This window comes from Palaemon carinicauda, chromosome 28 (assembly GCF_036898095.1).
Source record: "Palaemon carinicauda isolate YSFRI2023 chromosome 28, ASM3689809v2, whole genome shotgun sequence".
Lineage (NCBI taxonomy): Eukaryota > Metazoa > Arthropoda > Malacostraca > Decapoda > Palaemonidae > Palaemon > Palaemon carinicauda.
Genome location: NC_090752.1, coordinates 13,242,032 through 13,262,031, shown reverse-complemented (window position 1 = coordinate 13,262,031; position 20,000 = coordinate 13,242,032). Strand labels below are relative to the sequence as shown.

The 20,000-nt window shown below is 34.4% G+C and overlaps 1 protein-coding gene across 1 annotated transcript in view; it reads left to right on the top strand.

Moving 5' to 3' along the window:
- The window catches only part of LOC137621408 (protein tincar-like), a 414,290-nt gene that overhangs the window by 24,775 nt on the left and 369,515 nt on the right, over positions 1–20,000 (top strand). The window contains 2 exon segments of the mRNA XM_068351706.1: positions 2,219–2,437; positions 10,450–10,644. Coding sequence (XP_068207807.1) covers positions 2,219–2,437; positions 10,450–10,644 — 414 coding nt within the window.

Here is a 20,000-nt window from a genome sequence, read left to right as displayed (position 1 = left end):
ACTGAGGCCCTTTGCTTCAATAGGCTTAGGAGGAGATGATTATATCGAAATCGGATGCTATAGCAATACTTCAAGCACGTTTGTGCGTATGTGTGTCACTTGAAATACTGCAGTCTTGGGAATTTCATTCATGGCCTGCATTCCGTGATTTATAGGTGTGCTTTTGCAAGTGATGTATCTTTCGAACTGGTAGTTTATCTTAGTAAAATGTGAAACCAAGAGTCAGAACAGCATGTAAATGGCATATTGCTTTTGATCAGAGCCTTTTGACTTATTTCTTGACTGCATAAATCTAAGAGGAAAAGGAAAGAGATATCTATGAAATTTTGTGGGTAGGAGCAATATTATATTTTATTTTTTTTAAATGAAGAAGAAAGAGATATCTATGAAATTTTATGGGTAGGGGCAATGTTATATCTTAATTTTTAAGAGGAAGAAGAAAAAGATATCTATGAAATTTTATGGGTAGGGGCAATGATATATCTCAATTTGTAAGAGGAAGAAGAGAGAGATACCTATGAACTTTTATGGGTAGGGAAAATATTATATTTTAATTTTTAAGAGGAAGAAGAGATATCTATGAAATTTTATGGGTAGGGGCAATGTTATATCTTAATTTTTAAGAGGGAGAAGAGAGAGATACCTATGAAATTTTATGGGTAGGAGCAATATTATATTTTAATTTTTAAGAGGAAGAAGAGAGAGATACCTATGAAATTTTATGGGTAGGAGCGATATTATATTTAAATATTTTAAGAGGAAGAAAAAAGAGATATCTGTGAAATTTTATGGTTGGGGACAATATTATATTTAAATTTTTTTTAGAATGACTTTGATCCAAAATATTTTTGGCATATCTAATTCAGTTTTAAAACTACGTACTGTCCAATGAAAAAATTTTAATGGTTCATAAAATTGGTTTATGTTTTTGTGTATTTTTTATGTCCCGTTTTAACTTGAACAATGCAAATTAAGGCCAGTAAAAAACAATTAACTGTGTTGGCTAGTCTCTCTCTCTCTCTCTCTCTCTCTCTCTCTCTCTCTCTCTCTCTCTCTCTCTCTCTCCACCGAGTTTATAGTTAAAATTTAGTGAAGTGAACTGGCCAGTAAAGAACTATTAACTATGATGGCTATTCTCTCTCTCTCTCTCTCTCTCTCTCTCTCTCTCTCTCTCTCTCTCTCTCTCTCTCTCTCTCTCTCTCTCTCTCTCTCTCTCTCCACCGAGTTTATAATTAAAATTTAGTCAAGTGAACTGGCTAGTAAAGAACTATTAACTATGATGGCTAGTCTCTCTCTCTCTCTCTCTCTCTCTCTCTCTCTCTCTCTCTCTCTCTCTCTCTCTCTCTCTCTCTCTCTCTCTATCCACCGAGTTTATAATTAAAATTTAGTCAAGTGAACTCGTCAAAGAAAAGGAGCATTTATTAGGTAAGTTATCTCGTCAAAAAAAAAGATGCAATTATCATTAAACATGGTTTATATGAAGAATAGTTCCCTAATTACGATAAAAGTTTAATGGAATATGTTCTTGCTCCATAAGTAATCTTTTCGCAAAGTTACATGAAATCCCTTCAACAATTTGCACAAATTACTATATTGTAATTAGTTATCCATACGAGAAACTTACCAATTAACCGCTTATGAATCATTAATGTTTTGGCGGAAATACGTATGAAAAGTTTTAAGAATTTTATGTAGTGTGAATTTAGAATATTCTGGGCAAAGGTATATTTTATTATTTACCTTTTACTAGTCTGTGCCGGGGATATTACAGCAATTTTATGGTTTTGTGGAAGCAAAAACATAGCCTGTAATTTTCCTTATCAGTTTTTTAGTTTGTAAAGAAATATTATTTTAATCATCAAAAACCTGAAATAAAAAAAAAAATACACATTTAACCTAACCCACCATTTTTCTTATCAGCTTTCCAGTTTGTAAAGAAAGATTATTGTAATCATCAAAACCTGAAATAAAAAAAATACACATTTAACCTAACCCACCATTTTTCTTATCAGCTTTCCAGTTTGTAAAGAAAGGTTATTTTAATCATTCATCAAAAACCTGTAATTAATTTTTTTTTTTTAAATTACACAAATTTAACCTAACACCTACCTTATAATCTTTCCAGTTTTTTAATAAAAATTATTTCAGTCATTCGTCAAAAATCTGAAATTTACTCGAAATAAAATATGCAAAAGTTAAACCTCATCCTCTTTTCCAGGTTCTGTATAAAGTTCACATCATGGGTCCAGAAACTGTTCTGCCTGTTTACGAGGGGTTCCTGCTCCCACTGCCAGCAACTCTGGCTGTCTTCACGGCCTCCCAGACACTGGTTTTGGCATCGGGGAGTGTCCTCTACATCTATGGATTCGTCAAATTCAATTCTTTCCTTAATGCCGAGAAGGAGAAGTATCACATCTTAAGCAAACATGGGCACCAGGTGAGAGATAATGGGAAATTGTCGTTTCTTGTATATGTTTATATTCTTTTGTTGACTGATTGATTGATTTTTTGTTTTCTGGCATCCTAACATAGGTCATTGACAACGATATAGTTTGTTACGGATAAAGAATAAAAGGAAATTCAATTTAAAACCATAAAAGCAAAGATGTCCTTATAAACGTTAAGTAGCTTTCAGAAGATCTACTTCTGAAATAGATAAAAAATACAGCTAGCATAGTACAACACATCTTGCCCAAGAATCTTAGCTGGGATAAACCTGCCATCCATAGCTCGAGTCTATAACAGATATCTATTTCTTAAAGTGCTAGTAAATCGTCTTGATAAATATGACCCATCTTTTATAAAATAGTATACAAGTACGGTGTAATTTTATGAAATGTTCATCACGTATCTCAGAGGGGTCAGTGATAGATTTATGCAGTATCTCTGTGCTAAAGATTAACCTTATTTGCGCATAGTTGTTTTGATGTTAGACAAGGGAATACAATGTTTCTGTAGTTTTCTATGGTATTAATAAAGTTAATGGTATTTATAAGAATTCACCTGAGAGGAGAAAAGGCTTTTTAAAGTAAACTAAAATTACAATGTTTAACTATACTAAAGGTTGAGTGATGACAGTGAGTCCAAATTACAGGCGCTGATGAAAGATTGTAAAAATGCTTGTGAATAAAAGATGCCAATGATTTCAAACCAGCACATAGTTGTTTCCTATTTTTTTTTTTTTTTATTATTATCGATGCCTTCTAAGCACTACATTACCCAAGAGCATAATTAGATACTCTCGACTTCCATATCATAATTTACATATTTATAGCCAGTAGCTCTACTACACCAACTTAGTGTATAAAAAGGATATAATACTGTGTTCTCACAATGCTTTTGATTCTATCATTTTGATAAGGTTAAATACTAAGAAATTATAGCCTTGAGGCGTTGTCTATTTTTTTTTATTTTCTCGATACAAAATCTACCAAATATTCTATTGATATTACATCCTTTCTCTGAACGAAAATTCCGTTCCATGTTATTTTCTAGTTCCTTTGTTGTAAACTCCAAACAGAAGTCCAGGTCACTCTAAAAGATTAGTTCTTTCTTCTTTAACTATTTTTTCCGGTCAAATCCGCAGCCTTGTTGTCATTCTTAGGTTTTAGAAGTCTTTAAATAGATCTTGGCCTTTCTTAACAAAATGCTGTAACCTTATTTTATAGTTCAATAGTAAGCAATTTCATAATGATCCTTTCAGGATCTGATGTTATCATTCATATCCATCAGGGCAATTCTGTTCCCGTACTATTCCGAACACCCAGCCTTGTTATTTTTCTTCAGATTTTGGAAGTTCAAAGACTAATCTTTCTGTCTTTTTTATTCTCTTCATGAATTAATCAGGATGGAAGCGCCTGTGTTTTCTTTCATAGGTATATCTGTTCAGCCATTTCCCAAGGGTTCAATAGAGATCTAATCCTTTTCCATATCCTCCTGTTTCTTTAGCTTTGTTAGTTTTATTACTTTTAATCCTTTTTAAAGTTAGTAAAACTTCGTATCCTAATCATAGATCTTTACGATGTGCCCTTTTTAATGAAGATGTGTATATCTCTCTTGTACTTCATACGTTTATTGATTTTTTATCAGACTGAGGATTTCTCTGTTTTTAGGATTTTAACTTTTTTTAAGAAACAGATTTTATAGACAAGATTTTTATATCTAATCAACACAAGTGGACCTTATAATTTATTGATTTTTAGGCATTATATTTGATATATATTTTCTCCATTATATTTATTACGTATTTTGATCCATTATAATGAATATATATTTTTATCCATTATATTTAATATATATTTTATTTTATTCATTTATTTAACATTAATATAAAAAGAATTATTTCCGATGTTAATCGGGCCAGCCCTATAAAATTTTGATTTATTGGGCTGGTTAATCTCCTTTTGATGATAAAATCTTACGTTATCAAATGCAACTTGGAAGGTCTGTTGCAACGTAAGGCGGGCCCTCCTTGCCGGCACGTTTGCACTATATCTCTATCTTATGTTTATTTGCGAGTATTGCGACCCTGCCTGCTGTAAACAACAGTAATAGATAAACTGAAGATATACGTTTTACACAGTTTCCTATTCTATTCATTTTCTCATACTTATAAATAATCTATAAACACTAAATGTCCTTTCAGTAAAATGTTTATTTCCATCTTCATAAACCTCAATTTTCTTTCCATCTTTTGAGATTCAAACTTTTCTAATGTCCTTTCAGTAAAATGTTTATTTCCATCTTTATAAACCTCAATTTTCTTTCCATCTTTTGAGATTCAAACTTTTCTAATGTCCTTTCAGTAAAATGTTTATTTCCATCTTTATAAACCTCAATTTTCTTTCCATCTTTTGAGATTCAAACTTTTCTAATGTCCTTTCAGTAAAATGTTTATTTCCATCTCCATAAACCTCAATTTTCTTTCCATCTTTTGAGATTCAAACTTTTCTAATGCCCTTTCAGTAAAATGTTTATTTCCATCTTCATAAACCTCAATTTTCTTTCCATCTTTTGAGATTCAAACTTTTCTAATGCCCTTTCAGTAAAATGTTTATTTCCATCTTCATAAACCTCAATTTTCTTTCCATCTTTTGAGATTCAAACTTTTCTAATGTCCTTTCAGTAAAATGTTTATTTCCATCTCCATAAACCTCAATTTTCTTTCCATCTTTTGAGATTCAAACTTTTCTAATGCCCTTTCAGTAAAATGTTTATTTCCATCTTCATAAACCTCAATTTTCTTTCCATCTTTTGAGATTCAAACTTTTCTAATGTCCTTTCAGTAAAATGTTTATTTCCATCTCCATAAACCTCAATTTTCTTTCCATCTTTTGAGATTCAAACTTTTCTAATGCCCTTTCAGTAAAATGTTTATTTCCATCTTTCGTAAACCTCAATTTTCTTTCCATCTTTTGAGATTCAAACTTTTCTAATGTCCTTTCAGTAAAATGTTTATTTCCATCTCCATAAACCTCAATTTTCTTTCCATCTTTTGAGATTCAAACTTTTCTAATGCCCTTTCAGTAAAATGTTTATTTCCATCTTCATAAACCTCAATTTTCTTTCCATCTTTTGAGATTCAAACTTTTTTAATGTCCTTTCAGTAAAATGTTTATTTCCATCTTCATAAACCTCAATTTTCTTTCCATCTTTTGAGATTCAAACTTTTCTAATGTCCTTTCACTAAAATTTTTATTTCCATCTCCATAAACCTCAATTTTCTTTCCATCTTTTGAGATTCAAACTTTTCTAATGCCCTTTCAGTAAAATGTTTATTTCCATCTTCATAAACCTCAATTTTCTTTCCATCTTTTGAGATTCAAACTTTTCTAATGTCCTTTCACTAAAATTTTTATTTCCATCTCCATAAACCTCAATTTTCTTTCCATTTTTTGAGATTCAAACTTTTCTAATGTCCTTTCACTAAAATGTTTATTTCCATCTTCATAAACCTCAATTTTCTTTCCATCTTTTGAGGTTCAAACTTTTCTATTCATCTCCTTAATGTGAGGTACTCTCCCCTTATTACCGCTATTAATCTTGCCTGATGCCGTAAGTCTTAATAGCATATCAAGTAAGCTATAGACAATCTTGCGCAGTAGAATGCGTTGCTGTCAAGTTTCCAATTTAATTCTTTGCTATTATCTTTAAGTATTTTATTTTTTTAGATTAACCCCACCTATACCTATGATTGAATCAAATGATTGTTTAGAAATTATAAAATTCACAGACATTAAATTTTGTGGGTGACGAAAATCTTTTTGAAAACATATTTTAGGCATGTCCACAGTCTAAAGATTTAAAGGCCGCTCATGAATAGCAGAGGAAAAGGACAGTGACATTGCCTTATAAAGCAGGACAATGCCCTAGAGACTGACCATATATACATATGATCAGCGCCCAAAGCCCCTCTCCACCCAAGCTAGGACCAAGGAGGGCCAGGCAATGGCTGCTGATGACTCGGCAGATAGACTTATAGGCTCCCCCAAACCCCCCGATAGTTAGCTTACAAGGATGGTGAGGTTGCAGCAACCAAAGAAACTAACGAGTTTGAGCGGGCCTTGAACCCCAGTCTGGCGTTCACCAGTCAGGGACGTTACCACATCAGCCACCACCACAGTTTTTGAGAGTAATTTACCATCTTTTTTTTAGAGAAGGATATGGAGTATTTTGCCTCACTTGCAGAATAATAAAATTGCCCTTTATTCGATTAACAAATAAATTTGCATCGCATTTAGGTATACATAGTTCCTATTACTTTTCTTATCCTTCTGATAAACACAAGATTCTATACGCCCCTTTGTTTCGAATAATTTTGAACACCATTTTAATATTTTCAGTTACTTTTCTCATAAATTTTAATTCTGAATGCCTTGCATCTCAGAAATTATTTTTGAAAGTCGAAATGCACATAAATAAATACCTAAATTAAATTAGGCACTTAGATATCAATATAGTTCTTTTTATAATGCTTAATCAACGAACTCTCTTCACATTATATAGTTATTAAGTTTTCATACTTGATTATAGAGGGTACAAATAAACATATATAACTACCTTTTTTAAGTATTTGTCATTTTCATACTTATCATCAAGAACTCAAAAACAAACACACGTCTGTATTTCAGTCCGTCTATTCCTAAACACACGTCTGTATTTCATTCCGTCTATTCCTTTCACGATGTCCAATTCTAGCCAAAAGCCCTGGTGGTATTGACTAAACGGTCAACTCCGTCAATTGCACGACTCTTAATTTCTAAGCCAAACTTCGTAGCGAGAAATGCTTCCTGAGGGGAACTTCTTCCCGGATGGCCATTAAATGTTTGAAGAACTTGCAAGAGGGAGCTTGCACTTTGATGCAACTGCAGTACCTGCTCTTGCCGAGAAACGCTGAATAAAGAAATTAAACGAGAAAGACGAAGCGAGAACGAGAGGGAGAGAGAGTCCAAAAAAAGTAAGAGATGAACGTCCAATCTGAGACCGGGAAAGGAAAAGACGCTGATGGTAGCAATGTTGAAGAAAAAGAGTTCCTGACAAACATCCTAAAGATTTGAGAACGAGGTGGAGGAGCAGGGTTTAAACTTGAGCATGTGGTCATTACCTTAGCTGCTGCTGCTTTTTACCCTAGATTACCTTAAAACTTTTACATTTACCTTAAATTTGCAGCTAGTTACAAAACCGAAATTACCTTACATTACCTTGAAATCATGCTAATTACCCCAAACTAAGGTAATTACCTTAAATATTTAAACCCTGAGACGTAGTAAGGGGTTTCATACGTTTAAATAAACTTACGATTATATGAACATACCTTGGTTGCACTGATTAGTTACAAGTTTATCCGTCGCATCGATGGAGGCGCAGCTGTCATTTAAAGGGACCGACTGCTTGTTTTAAACTTTACAGATGCAGTCTGAACAAAGATCTGGCAGTAATTTCAGTCTTCTGGAAGCGTTTTAACCGTTATAGATGCTGTCTGAGCAAATATTTGGCAGTAATTTTAGTCTTTTGGAGGCGTTTTATACGTTTAGACGCTGTCTGGGCAATGATCTGGCATTGCCTAGCCTTGTGCTAGGCACGGGCTCTTCCGTTGGCAGCCCGTAAGAATGACCAATTGCAGACGAGTTTTCTCTGATTCCCGCCAAAACACACCTCAAACTAAACAAATTGCATACGAGACAAACTTGTAAGTTTTCTAAATAATTCAGAGCAATTCATTTTACTGTACAGTCATTAATATATTTATAATAGGACATTAAAACCAAGACTCGAATTTACGGACGCACGGGGCAATACTTGAATAGAATATGAAAGATATGTTTGGAAATAGGTTCTACAATAATTACCTTTTGAAAGTGTATTTTGAGGCTGTCTTGCTTGATAATAATATTTGTAGTATTTTGGTTACAATATAAAAAACTAGGTGTCTTAATCTTGGACCAATATGAGGAAGAGAATGTCCATATTGTTTCTTTCCTACTAGACCATTAAGAAATATAGTTAATAGTTAAATTATTAGATTCTTAGTCTTTTTTTATTTTAATTCAACATTGAAACCCAGTAAAGTGCCGTCAGCGCACTTCACGAAGTATGTTGTTGGCATTACTTTTGTAACTGACCTTACAGTATACAGAAGATCCCCAACATACAAACATTCGGCTTACAAGCATTCGAAGATACAAATACAGATCCGACTGAAAATAACAGAGATAAGATAAAGAAATATAGGGATAAAACAATATTATATCATTTAATACAGTAAGCAAAACGACATTTGTGATGACCATATATTTATTTCTAATGAAACCCAACTATGTATTGACTTTTCTAGCTGGAAATCATAAACATGGGATTCAGATTGGGCCTAACCTGGGGGGGGGGGGGGGGGGGGGAGGAAAAAAAAACTCGACTTACAAACCGGTTCTTGAATGACCTTAGATATCAGGATGCCAGAAAATTTAAAATCAATCAACCAAACAGGTTCTTGGAACTAATTTAGTTTTGAAGTTGAGGAACTTCTATACTTCTTATTTACCTCCACTCTCTCTTCCTTTCCTCTCTCTTGCCGTTGAACCTCTTATAACCTCTACTTCACAGTGCAATTGTAGGTTTTCTAGAAGTTATGCCTTCTCCATCATGTGGCTCAATACTACACTGTATTCTAGAAGTTTTATTCCAGCTGTGACCAAGTTGTGGAATGATCTTCCTAGTCCGGTAGTTGAATCAGTGGAACTTCGAAAGTTCAAACTTGCAGCAAATGTTTTTATGTTGGACAGGCTGACATAAGTCCTATAGTTTATATATGAAATATCTGTTTTAATGTTGTTGGTGTTTTTAAATTATTTTATTTTAATTGTTCATTACCTCTATAGTTTTTTATTTCCTTGTTTCAATTCCTCACAGGGCTGTTTTTCCCTGTTGGAGCCCTTGGGCTAGTAGCATCTTGCTTTTCCATCTAGGGTTGTGGCTTAGCTGGTAATAATAATAATAATAATAATAATAATAATAATAATAATAATAATAATAATAATAGTTGCACCTCAACACTGAAGGACTTCACAGGTCCCAGTGCTGGTCTATATGGCCCAAATGCAATTATCCAATCCAAAACGGAAAACTGTTGCAGTTATATTTTACTTTACCTAATATTTTTCGTATATAGATTCCTGGATATCCTTTTCATTTGAGAGGATTTCTGACTCCTAATTAACTTTGCATAAAAAAAAAACATGTGCTTGAATGACTCTGTCGAACACAATAGCAAGTTTGTACTTTTACAAAATACATGAATTCATCGACGAATTCTGTCTACTATGATTTCTATAGGATTAAAGGACTTTGCTCTGCTAATTCATAATCTTTTATAAATGACTTAGATGATTAACCTCTCTTTCAGAGATTCATAAAAGAATAGATGTAATAATAGTTTTTTTTATAAATGGGTTATATAATTATCTGAGATTCATTTAGGAATATATGTACTAATGGTTTATTTTATTTTATTATATATAATTATCTGAGATTCATTTAGGAATATATGTACTAATGGTTTATTTTATTTTATAAATGGATTATATAATTAATCTCTATCTCAGATATTCATAAAGGAATAGATGTACTAATAATTTATTTTTTTAATAAATGGATTAGATAATTGACCTCCCTTTCAAAGATTTATAACGTATTGTATGTAATGCATTAATTATTTAAATCTCATATTTTGCTACTCCATATACTTTAAGAATCAAGCTGCTGTTAAACACTGGCACTCCCGATCTTCCAAGTACAGTATTTATAACGTGTTGTATGTAATGTATTAATGCCTTGAATCTCATATATTGCTGCTTCATGCACTTTAAGAATCAAGCAACTGTTAAACACTAGAACTGTTTAGCACTAAGAGAAATCATATTCTTTTTATTACTCAATTCCCGTTTTCTTTTCCAGACACCTTGGAGTTACTGGCCCCACTGCTGGGGCCTAACAGTGCTGGTGTTCATGACGGCGGCTGCTTCGCCTCTGGTACACGATTGGACCGTCGTGTACAGGGCATCGCTGGACACGTCCGTCTTGGTTTCCACGATATCCACCATCGCTCATCTCTTCCTGTGGATACTGCTTTGGATGGGTCTGACTGTCAAGGTAAGATTGGCTTGCTTTCTTCGACTTGTAGAGACGACATGGAGATGTGGAAATAAGGTAAACGTTTAAAGGTTTAAAGGCCGCTCATGAAAGGGAGAGGCAAGGGACAGGGACATTGCCTTATCAAGCTGAACAATGCCCTAGACTGTCCAAATATACGTGTACATATGATCAGCGGCCAAGGCCCCTCTCCACTCAAGCTAGGACCAAGGAGGGCCAGGCAATGGCTGCTGATAAATCAACCACCAACCCCCCATCCTTAGCTCACAAGGATGGCGAGGTTGCAGCGACTAAAGAAACTAACGAGTTTGAGTGGGACTTAAACCCCAGTCTGTCATTCATCAATCATGGACGTTACCACATCGGCCACCACAACCCTAAAGCACAATTTTAACATTAATGACTTTTTTCCTTTTATTAAGAAGTATACATTTACAATTCTTACAATTTATGGTATTGTATATGCAGCGTAATATATTTCCATAAATACAATTTGTAATTAACATATATTCACAATTGCAACTTTTGCTTTTCTAAATTACATTCAATCAAATCTGAACGCTAACTAATAAAAGGGGGTTAGGGTAGAACGCCCTCCAAATTTTTATTTTTGAAGAATGCATTTTTAGACTCGATTTCCAGTTACCGTTAAATCTAATAATTTATGATAAATTTATTTTCAGACGTCTCGGTAAATATTTACTAAAAAGAAAAACTCATTGTAGCTATAGTAGCTATGGGTCTTGAAAATTCTTAGATACATTGTTGAAAATTTGCATTAAAAAAACGGTAAACGCCTGGCAACATTTATTCCAGGATTTTTACCATTTTTAAAACGGACATATTAACGTAAAGGAGTTATATTACGGTCACCAACCCTTAAAAGATAATAACAAAGTTAGGTAAGATTACGATCTGTATTTTACTGAAATATGGATGAGAAAAGTATATTTTTACGGAATTACGATTAAAATTACCTTTTTTAATGGTGTAAGGTGATCACAGCAATACGAGATGTTTGCCAAGCTGGATTGAGTGGGTGGTTTCGTGTATACAGCAGCCTCAAAACTCTCACCGAGTGTAGAGTTTGTTGGTAAACACGTATGCGTCTTGGCCAAAAAAGATGAAAGAGCCTCTATGAATCTCCTACATGTTTGTAGACGGCTTAATGAATGATGAAAGTTTGGTAAATAAATAAAACAAATTAGAATTGAAGATTCTGTCTCAGAAGATTTGGGATATGGAGCTATGGTAAGCAGCTCTTCTAGAAGGATACTCCAAAATCAAAATATTGTTCTCTAGTCTTGGGTAGTGCCATAGCCTCCGGATCTTGGTCTTCCACTGTCTTGGATTAGAGTTCTCTTGCTTGAGAGTACACTCGAGCACACTATTCTACCTTATTTCTTTTTCTCTTATTTTATTAAAGTTTTTATAGTGTAAATAGGAAATATTTATTTTAATGTTGTCACTGTTCTTAAAATATTTTACTTTTCCTGGTTTCCTTTCATCACTGGGCTATTTTCCATGTTGGAGCCCCTGGGCTTATAGCATCCTGCTTTTCCAACTAGGGTTGTAGCTTTGTAAATAATAATAATAATAATAATAATAATAATAATAATAATAATAATAATAATAATAATAATACAGTGTTGATTGATGATTTTAAGGTAAAAGTTTTAAAATGTTGGGATGAAATAACAGTTGTGCACAAAAAAATAAGAGGCTGAATCAAAGCCATTGTTTGATTTGATTCTGTAAACTGACTTCACATACGGTCATCGAGAAATGGGGAAAAGAGCTGTTGGGAGAATCAGAATTCCAGGCAACACCAGAAAGATTGACAAGAAAATCGACTATCAAGCAAGACAGATAGAAGCGTTTGAAAGACATACTTAGATTGCTTTTCTTTTATGGAACTGTGCTGCTGAAGCGGAGCAGGCATGCGAAAAAAGGATTGTAGGATTTAATATAGAATTTGGATTGCCACTCAAGGGATTTGAAACAAAAAATCTCAAATGATGAAAAATTTTAACTGTTTGTTAGTAGCCTTATCCATCTATAGGGGAGATATGATGTACGTTGTGATGATGTAATTTATGGACATTATTGTTTGAATTTATTGTTATTAAACAAACCGAAAAGCTTTACGCTTTTCCAAAAACTGGCAAAGAAAGCAAAAGCTGTTATAAGTCTTTTTAAACAAACCAAAAGGCCATATACTTTGCCAAAAATGACAGAAAGATATAATTAAACAAACCAAAAGGCCGTATGCTTTGCCAAAAAATGACAGAAAGATATGATTGAACAAACCAAAAGGCCGTATGCTTTGGCAAAAAATGACAGAAAGATATGATTGAACAAACCAAAAGGCCGTATGCTTTGGCAAAAAATGACAGAAAGATATGATTGAACAAACCAAAAGGCCATATGCTTTGCCAAAAAAATGACAGAAAGATATGATTGAACAAACCAAAAGGCCGTATGCTTTGCCAAAAAATGACAGAAAGATATGATTCAACAAACCAAAAGGCCGTATGCTTTGCCAAAAAATGACAGAAAGATATGATTGAATAAACCAAAAGGCCATATGCTTTGCCAAAAAATGACAGAAAGATACTATTAAACAAACCAAAAGGCCTTACGCTTTGCCAAAAAATCTAACAGAAAGAAATCCTGGATGTGAATTGGATTAAAGATGAAGAGTGAGAAATTTCAAATGGAAGCGAGAAATGGAAGAATAAGCATCTAAAATCTATATCCTAAATTCGGAAATCTTGTCTGAATGAACCCAGGATCGAAGGACCACAAATCCAAGACAATGCGGTACCTGAATAAGTCCTTTCAGTGTAGATTCTCTCATCATTAATTAGTTTAAACCTATTTTTAAGTTGAACAGGCTGACATGAGTCTCTTTTTAAGTTGAACAGGCTGACATAAGTCTCTTTTTAAAGTGAACAGGCTAACATGACTCTCTTTTTAAGTTGAACAGGCTGACATGAGTCTCTTTTTAAGTTGAAAAGGCTGACATAAGTCTCTTTTTAAAATGAACAGGCTGACATGAGTCTCTTTTTAAGTTGAACAGGCTGACATGAGTCTTTTAAGTTGAACAGGCTGACATGAATCTCTTTTTAAGTTGAACAGGCTGACATAAGTCTCTTTTTAAAGTGAATAGGCTAACATGACTCTCTTTTTAAGTTGAACAGGCTGACATAAATCTCTTTTTAAAGTGAACAGGCTAACATGACTCTCTTTTTAAGTTGAACAGGCTGACATGAGTCTCTTTTTAAGTTGAAAAGGCTGACATAAGTCTCTTTTTAAAGTGAACAGGCTGACATGAGTCTCTTTTTAAGTTGAACAGGCTGACATGAGTCTCTTAAGTTGAACAGGCTGACATGAGTCTCTTTTTAATTTGAACAGGCTGACATAAGTCTCTTTTTAAAGTGAATAGGCTAACATGACTCTTTTTAAGTTGAACAGGCTGACATGAGTTTCTTAAGTTGAACAGGCTGACACGAGTCTCTTAAGTTGAACAGGCTGACATGAGTCTCTTTTTAAGTTGAGTAAGGCTGACATAAGTCTCTTTTTAAGTTGAACAGGCTGACATGACTCTCTTTTAAAGTTGAACAGGCTGACATGAGTCTCTTTAAGTTGAACAGGCTGACATGAGTCTCTTTATAGTTTATATATGAAAGATCTGTTTAAATGTTGTTACGGTTCTTGAAATGTTTAATTTCAATAGTTCATTACTTCTCTTGTAGTTTATTTATTTCCTTATTTCTTTCCCTCTCTGGGCTACTTTTCCCTTTTGGAGCCCTTGGGCTTATAGCATCCTGCTTTTCCAACTAGGGTTGTAGGTTAACTGGTAATAATGATAAAGAAGGATGGGTTAGAATGCCTCCTTCCTCCAAAGAAAGGATGATCTTTTAAAGACCATGTAATCAAATAGATTAAGAAAGTGGTGGATTTTAAGACAGGGAGCTCAAGGATGTTTACAAGATGCTGCAATTGATGGAATCACTTCGTAGGATGTGTTTCTTGTGATGGTAATTCTCATCACGTTTAAAGCTACCTACTTTTAGAAAAAAATATACCAGATATTATTATTATTATTATTATTATTACTAGCCAAGCTACAACCCTAGTTGGAAAAGCAAGATGCTATAAGTCCAAGGGCTCCAACAGGGAAAAATAGCCCAGTGAGGAAAGGAAATAAGGAAATAAATAAAGGATGAGAATAAATTAACAGTATATCATTCTAAAAACAGTAACAGCGTCAAAACAGATATGTCCTATATAAACAATAAAAAGATTCATGTCAGCCTGGTCAACATAAAAACATATGTGTCTATACGTCTATATCTAGATGTTCTTATTTATGGTCATATCACTCCTCAGATGCATATACTGTATATCCAGAGGGATGAAGAGCTTTGGAAGTGCTGCATTTTAAATTCTTAAGGCAAACTCGTTGAAATGGTTATATAATCATTTATCTTTCTCCGATTCCTGTGAGAAAGATACATAAAATCCTTTATTTAATCTCCGCACCAAGTAGATATATTGCATTACTGTAATGCGTCATTATTTGAAGGATATTATACATTTGATAGTGTCCAATATTCGGTCTGCAACATCCTATGTCATCTTAAAGCAGTTATTTTTAGCACTCGATTTCTATGACATCATTGCAATGTTTTTCCATGTACTGTAGTGATTGCATGTGGGTGTGTGTGTGTGTTTTTTTTTTTTTTTTACCAAACGTTTACTTTATTTTTTTTATCATAATTTTTTGGGTACTAGTTTCTTTGTCAATTGAATTCCATGTCCCAATAGTTTTCCCTCAAAGTTGGCATGTTTCCAGATAAGAAATTTTCTAGTTTTGTCTTTATTGATATAAAAATGTTTCAATTTACATAATATATTCGCCACAGACACCGAAGTCTGTTTCCCTATCTTATGCCAACTTATTTTCAACCACTTATCAATTCAATGCGCATTCACAGCATATGATATAACATCAATGATAAAACATCTTGTGGATCTGTGCTACTTTTCACTGTTCCGACTGTTACTGCTCCTGTTGCCTGCGTTGATGATGGAGTCCATCCGTCTTCACCAGATCACATTTATTTAATGTTCCCTGGACTGGGAAATTCTTTTGGAAGAACTCTTCTCATTTGCATTTCGTTGCAGTTTGGCGTCAGAGTGAGACGTAGATGTGTTTTTTGCTGTTGCCTTGTTCCAACTTCGAGATTGATAGATAGACGGTGAGGGATAGAAAAGAAAAGGATGTAACGGAGGTTTTGGTTTCTGAAGAAAAGATTTCTCTTGGGTCGAGAGATAGGAAAAAGAGAGAGGATGAGAGAGGGAGAGGAGGTATCATTTCGTATCCTTATAGGAATGACTGCATGACCTGCCAGATTTCCATTTCTCCCATTCCTTTTTGACAGAGATGGAAGGATAGATAAAGAAAATAACATGAGCATTTAATTTCAGGCAAGTTCGAATAGCCTGCACGAATGACTTTTAACATTCGTTAGTAACTTGGTTGTAATAAAATGAATGAAAGAAGTCTACAACTGAAATATAGAGAAGCAATACACTAAAGGTTTAAAGGCTGCTTACGATTGGCAAAGGCTAGGGACAGTGACAATGCCCTAGTTAGCAGGACAATACCCTAGAGACTGACCATATTACATATGATCAGCGCCCAAACCCCCCCCCCCCCCCCTCCCTCTCCACCAAAGCTAGGACCAGGGAGGACCAGGCAATGATTACTGATAATTCATCAGATAGACCTATAGGCTCCCTCAATCCCCCCATCCTTAGCTCACAAGGATGGTGAGGTTGCAGACACTACTAGAAACTAACGAGTTTGAGAGGTACTCGAATGACAGTCCGGAGATCAAGTGGCAGAGACGTTTCCAATAGACCAAATCAACATTGTGAGTCTCACTGTTTCAATAAGACGAAAGTACTAGCTGTGATTAAGTTTGTATTTTTTCCTTTCATAACTCATCATGAGTTAATTCTCGTGATTTTTACTTGGTTAATGTTATTTAATTATACATGCTCTGTGGTCTCTTATTTGTGTATTTATCATACACATGTACTTATACACAAACTCAGTAGAGAATTCTCACCTGGAGAAGGCCATATGCTGAGCCAGGGGGTCATAAACCAGATTCCATTTGGGTCATTATTACATCAACACGGGGAACCCTTTTCACAATTCCCGCTCTCTGCTGAGTGTTACCCCAGGGAAATCGAGGTGAACTGTCTCTCGCGGTGACATGTAATTTGCTTCAAAAAATAGAAGACTTTCTATCATCTCTGAGAACACGAACTGGTGTAAAAGGTTTTGTCATTTGTTACGAGTTTATACCCGTTTCTGACTATAATATTGTGAGGGGTGGAAAATGTGATTTTGTGCGTCCCTTTGTGGGGAGATTATGGTATACCAAGGTGTGGAGATTGAAGCCTTTCCACTGTTGGTATTGAGGAAAACCAAATTGAAAACTTTTTGAATTGTGAGTTATTTCTGATCTTGAAGAAATTGTGCTCCAAAATTCGTTAAAAATAAAAAAAAGTGGAATAAAAAAGTCTTCATCACTTTGCAGTGATAGTCATAGTGATACTAATAGTAATAGTATTTTGGGGGATAATAATTATAATACTTCTTTTGTGGAGAGGATTTATTGAGGACAATTCGTCCTTTTTCATATCTATGCTAGAGCGAAAGGGTGACTGGAGTAATGATAACAATGATAGTAATGTTAGGTATTAAAAATCCACAGTTATGTATTATTGTGTATTTTAAAAACATAGCTTTCGCATTTTCTTCTGAAGAGGCACTTTGGAAAAAGTGTGAAAGCTCCTGTGTTTTCAAAATACACAGCGATACATAATTGTGGATTTTTAATACCCAAGATTCTTAGACGCTGCTTGGTGTTTCCTTCTAGTTATTAATAGTAATAGTAACAGTAACAATAGCAATAAAAAGAGTTCTCTTACTTGAGGGTACACTCGGACACACTATTCTATCTTATTTTTCTTCCCTTTTTTTTTAAATTAATATAGTTCATAAAAAGATCTATTTTGATAGTGTCACTGTTCTTAAAATAATTCATTTCAATTGTTCATTACTACTCATATAGTTTTTATATCAATTATTACTTTTCATGTAATATATTTATTTCCTTGTTTTCTTACCCCACGGGGCTATTGTTCCGTGTTGGGGCCCTTGGTCTTATAGCATCTTGCTTTTTCAACTAGGGTTGCAGCTTAGCTAGTAATAATGATAATAATAATAATAATGATAATAATAATGATGATGATGATAATAATAATAATAGTAAATAATGATAATAGTAATAATAATAATAATAGTAAATAATGATGAGGATTATAATAATGATAATAATAATAATAATAATAATAGCTCCTCTTTTGATACAGAACGCTTCATGTTTCCAAATATTCGTTTCTGAATGAAGTGTTTTTCCTTCTTCTTGACGATGTCTCATCCTTTTGAATATTTGAGATAGAGTGAATGGTTGAGTGGAAAGATGCCAGGGTCTCTCTCTCTCTCTCTCTCTCTCTCTCTCTCTCTCTCTCTCTCTCTCTCTCTCTCTCTCTCTCTCTCTCTCTCTCTTTCGGAATAGACTTCCAGCGGATGTAGTAAACAGTAACACGGTAAACGAGTTCAAGAATAATTTAGAAAAGATCATAAGAACTCTCTAAATGCTTAAACTAAATCGCTCTACCAAAGAGCCAATGGAGTCTCCGCGGATGCACTAAAAAGTCTTTGAGACATCCAAAATCCTTGTAACTCTCTCTCTCTCTCTCTCTCTCTCTCTCTCTCTCTCTCTCTCTCTCTCTCTCTCTCTCTCTGTGCCTTTCCCCTTTCCGGGCTATCCTCTTCCAGTCCACAAAATTCTTTCCAGACGTCCAATGACTGGTCGACCAGAACAGCCTGGAACGTGACTTCTGCCGAATTTGATTTTTCTTTTTTATAGGGATTCTTATACACTGGTTTCTTATAACTTTTTTTTTTGAAGACGCACGTGTGGATGCGCATTTATGGGTGACTTTATATCCGTAATTGATAAAGAGTTTGTTATTTTTTGTTTATTTGTTGACATTTCTTTCGCGTTCCATTCGTTGGAATTTCTCTTGTCAAAAGGATAGCAGAGGAAGTTAAAAAAGAGTGAGGATCTTCAAAATTTTCTCTCTCTCTCTCTCTCTCTCTCTCTCTCTCTCTCTCTCTCTCTCTCTCTCTCTCTCTCTCTCTCTCTCTCTCTCTCTCTATGCGATGGCTTTTAATTTTTAATCATTATATTTGGTACCCTCCATATTTACTACCGGTATTTTATTTGCTAATCTTTTTATCATTATGTCCTTAGGTTTTTACTCTCTTTGCTAATCTTAATCTGTTTATCCTTATGTCCTTACGTTTTAACTTTTGCTAATCTATTTCTCATTATGTCGGTACGTCTTCACTCGCCTTGCTTATCTGTTTATCATTATGTACTTACGTTTTTACTCTATTCTTTTGTCTCTGGAACACGGCCTGAAACCTTGTCAATTAACGTCTCTTCGAAAAGTATCAAAAGTTTATGTCAGTCTATAATTATCATTATTATTATTACTTGCTAAGCTTCAACCCTATTTGGAAAAACAGGATGCTATAACCCCAGGGGCCCTTCAGGGAAAATAGCCCAGTGTGGAAAGGAAACAAGGAAAAATAAAATATTTTAAGAACAGTAACATCAAAATAAATATTTCTTATATAAGCTATAACAACTTTAACAAAACAAGAGAAAGAAGAATAAGATAGAATCGTGTGCCCGAGTGTACCCTCAAGAACTCTAACCCAAGACAGTGAAAGACCATAGTACAGAGACTATGGTACTACCCAAGACTAGAGAACAATGGTTTAATTTTGGAGTGCCCTCCTAGAAGAGCTGCTTACCATAGCTAAAGAGTCTCTTCTACCCTTACCAAGAGGAAAGTGGCCACATAAAAAATATAGAGCAGTAGTTAACCCCTTGGGTGAAGAAGAATTGTTTGGTAAACTCAGTATTGTCAGGTGTATGTGAACAGAGGAGAATATGTAAAGAATAGGCCGGACTAGTCGGTGTATTTGTAGGCAAAAGGGAAAATGAACCGTAACCAGAGAGAAGTATCCGTTGTGGTACTGTCTGGCCAGTCGGAGGGCCCCATAACTCTCTAGCGGTAGTATTTCAATGCGTGGCTGGTGCCTTGGCCAACCTACTACCTATAAAATAAGCAACTCCAGAAGAAAAAAAAAACACCTTACGGGCTGTCCTAGTGCAATAGCCCATGTCTGCGCT